General features: G+C 34.7%; 1 protein-coding gene across 1 annotated transcript; it reads right to left on the bottom strand.

Annotated features, from left to right (window-relative positions):
- Positions 1–709: 709 nt before the first annotated feature.
- On the bottom strand, positions 710–1,565 carry Svip (small VCP interacting protein). The gene is made up of 3 exons (XM_018512577.1): positions 1,350–1,565; positions 811–978; positions 710–728 (listed from the first exon to the last, which is right to left on the bottom strand). Exons 1-3 carry the CDS (start codon positions 1,413–1,415, stop codon positions 714–716), a joined length of 249 nt encoding a protein of 82 aa, XP_018368079.1. The 5' UTR covers positions 1,416–1,565; the 3' UTR covers positions 710–713.
- Between the last annotated feature and the right edge of the window lie 276 nt (positions 1,566–1,841).

Genomic DNA, 1,841 nt, shown 5'->3' with positions numbered 1-1,841 from the left:
AATTATATATATAATATATGAAAACATATACATATAAATGTATTACATTTAAAATAGAATCTTTTAATAGATTAAAGCAAAAACAAAATTTTAACGTTTATAGCAGTGTTAGTCGTATTTTAGAGCATGCATAATTTGTATATATACATATGTAAACTTTCATATAAAATATGATAAAAAATATACATTAGTTGAGAACGAACCTTGATATCAATCGTTCGATTTCAGCTGATGTATTTTATTAACCCTTACCGTACTAATATGGGTAACTAATGACCGAGCGATTCCTGTTCGTGCAAGTTTCTTTGAGTCTTTCGGTAATTATAAATTATATACTACATTTTATTATTTTCCAAAATAGTCAGTATTTATTCTAGAAAGTTGAAAGTATGTTGGTAAATTTTTAGAAATTTTTGAATTATTTTGAAGAGGTGAAAAAAACGGAGACATTCTAGTAACTCTTGATGGTATGAATGAGGTACCAAATTGTAGATGGTACGGTAAGAGTTAAATTAAAAGACTTAAAGCTTATTCCCATAATTCTACATAAGTTATATAAAATAAGATTGCACTTGTGTGACTATAATAGTATCGTTGGTGATGCTAGGCTGCTTCATTTTGGTCAGCCAAATGTTATATAGAATACGTAATACCTTTCGAATAAGAAAATGTACAGCTCATTCTCCCGTTGAACCACAGCATGTTTTTCCCTTTCAGTTTACCTGCCACTAAAACGGATACATCAAGCTCTATGAAATCTTATTCAAGTATATATTTAAACAGTGGAATTACAATTAACTTTATTCTTACTCGTAGCGCAGGCTGTGTGCCACTAGCAGCAGCTTCCTGTTCTCGCTTCTCAAGTTCCATCGCTCGTCGCTGCTGTCTCTTGACAGATTCTATATCCTTTATGCCTCGTTGCTGTTGCTCGGCTATCCTTTTTTCAGCTGCTTCTGCCTGTCTTCTACGTATAGTTTCCTGAGGAGAAAAGGGAAAATAGATTTATTCTTTTTAACTGAACTTTTTACACACAATTCATTCTTTGCTATTTTTTTCTTCAAAAACGTGGGAAAGAAAAAAAGAGGAAAGATGAATCGTGCAAGTTTAGCTAAAAAGGACAGGTCTCACGTCAAAAATATTCCAGAGCAGTTTTATAACGCAACGGAAAAACGGAGAAATAATAATAATTTCCGAAAGAAATAATTTTGGGCGACCAAAACTTGTCGCGGAAAGAAACAAAAATGAAGACAAGGAGAATGTTTTGTGACGATTTAACGATTTCGTTTATCACGCAGGTGAAGAATTAACAATATTTATGTGCGCGTTTATAACCTATGCGGAAGACACACCCGATCAGGAGTGAGATCCTCGTACGATGACGATCCCTTGTAACAGGACGCGCAACAATTACCCATGCTGAATCGTTACCCGTGCAAAATGTACGCAATCGACGCGAGAAACACCGTCAAATTGGATCAACAACGACTACACGAGCGGCGTGCGTATGACAGATCACAGAATACAGATTCGAGCGACGGCTGTCGCCAACAATCGCCGACGCAGCCGACGGCCATTCGGTCATTATGTATCATATGTACTTGCAGTATCGTCACTCGAGTCTCCTGGCACCCGTGAAGAAGTAAACTCTCTATGCGACATGCACTACTATTTGATAAAACTCATTTGTTATGATCTGTAGCAAGGAAGCAATCTTATGTTTCTTAATACGAAATAAAAATACAAATTAAACCGAATAAATGAAGTGAAAAAACTTTTACGTAAAAAGTGAAATATGTATTTATTATATGTATGGCTTTAAATTTGTAATAAATTGCAACAAG

Source organism: Trachymyrmex cornetzi, unplaced genomic scaffold (assembly GCF_001594075.2).
Source record: "Trachymyrmex cornetzi isolate Tcor2-1 unplaced genomic scaffold, Tcor1.1 scaffold416, whole genome shotgun sequence".
Taxonomy (NCBI): Eukaryota; Metazoa; Arthropoda; class Insecta; order Hymenoptera; family Formicidae; genus Trachymyrmex; species Trachymyrmex cornetzi.
The sequence above is the reverse complement of the archived record's forward strand: the minus strand, read 5'-3'. Positions and strand labels throughout refer to the sequence as shown.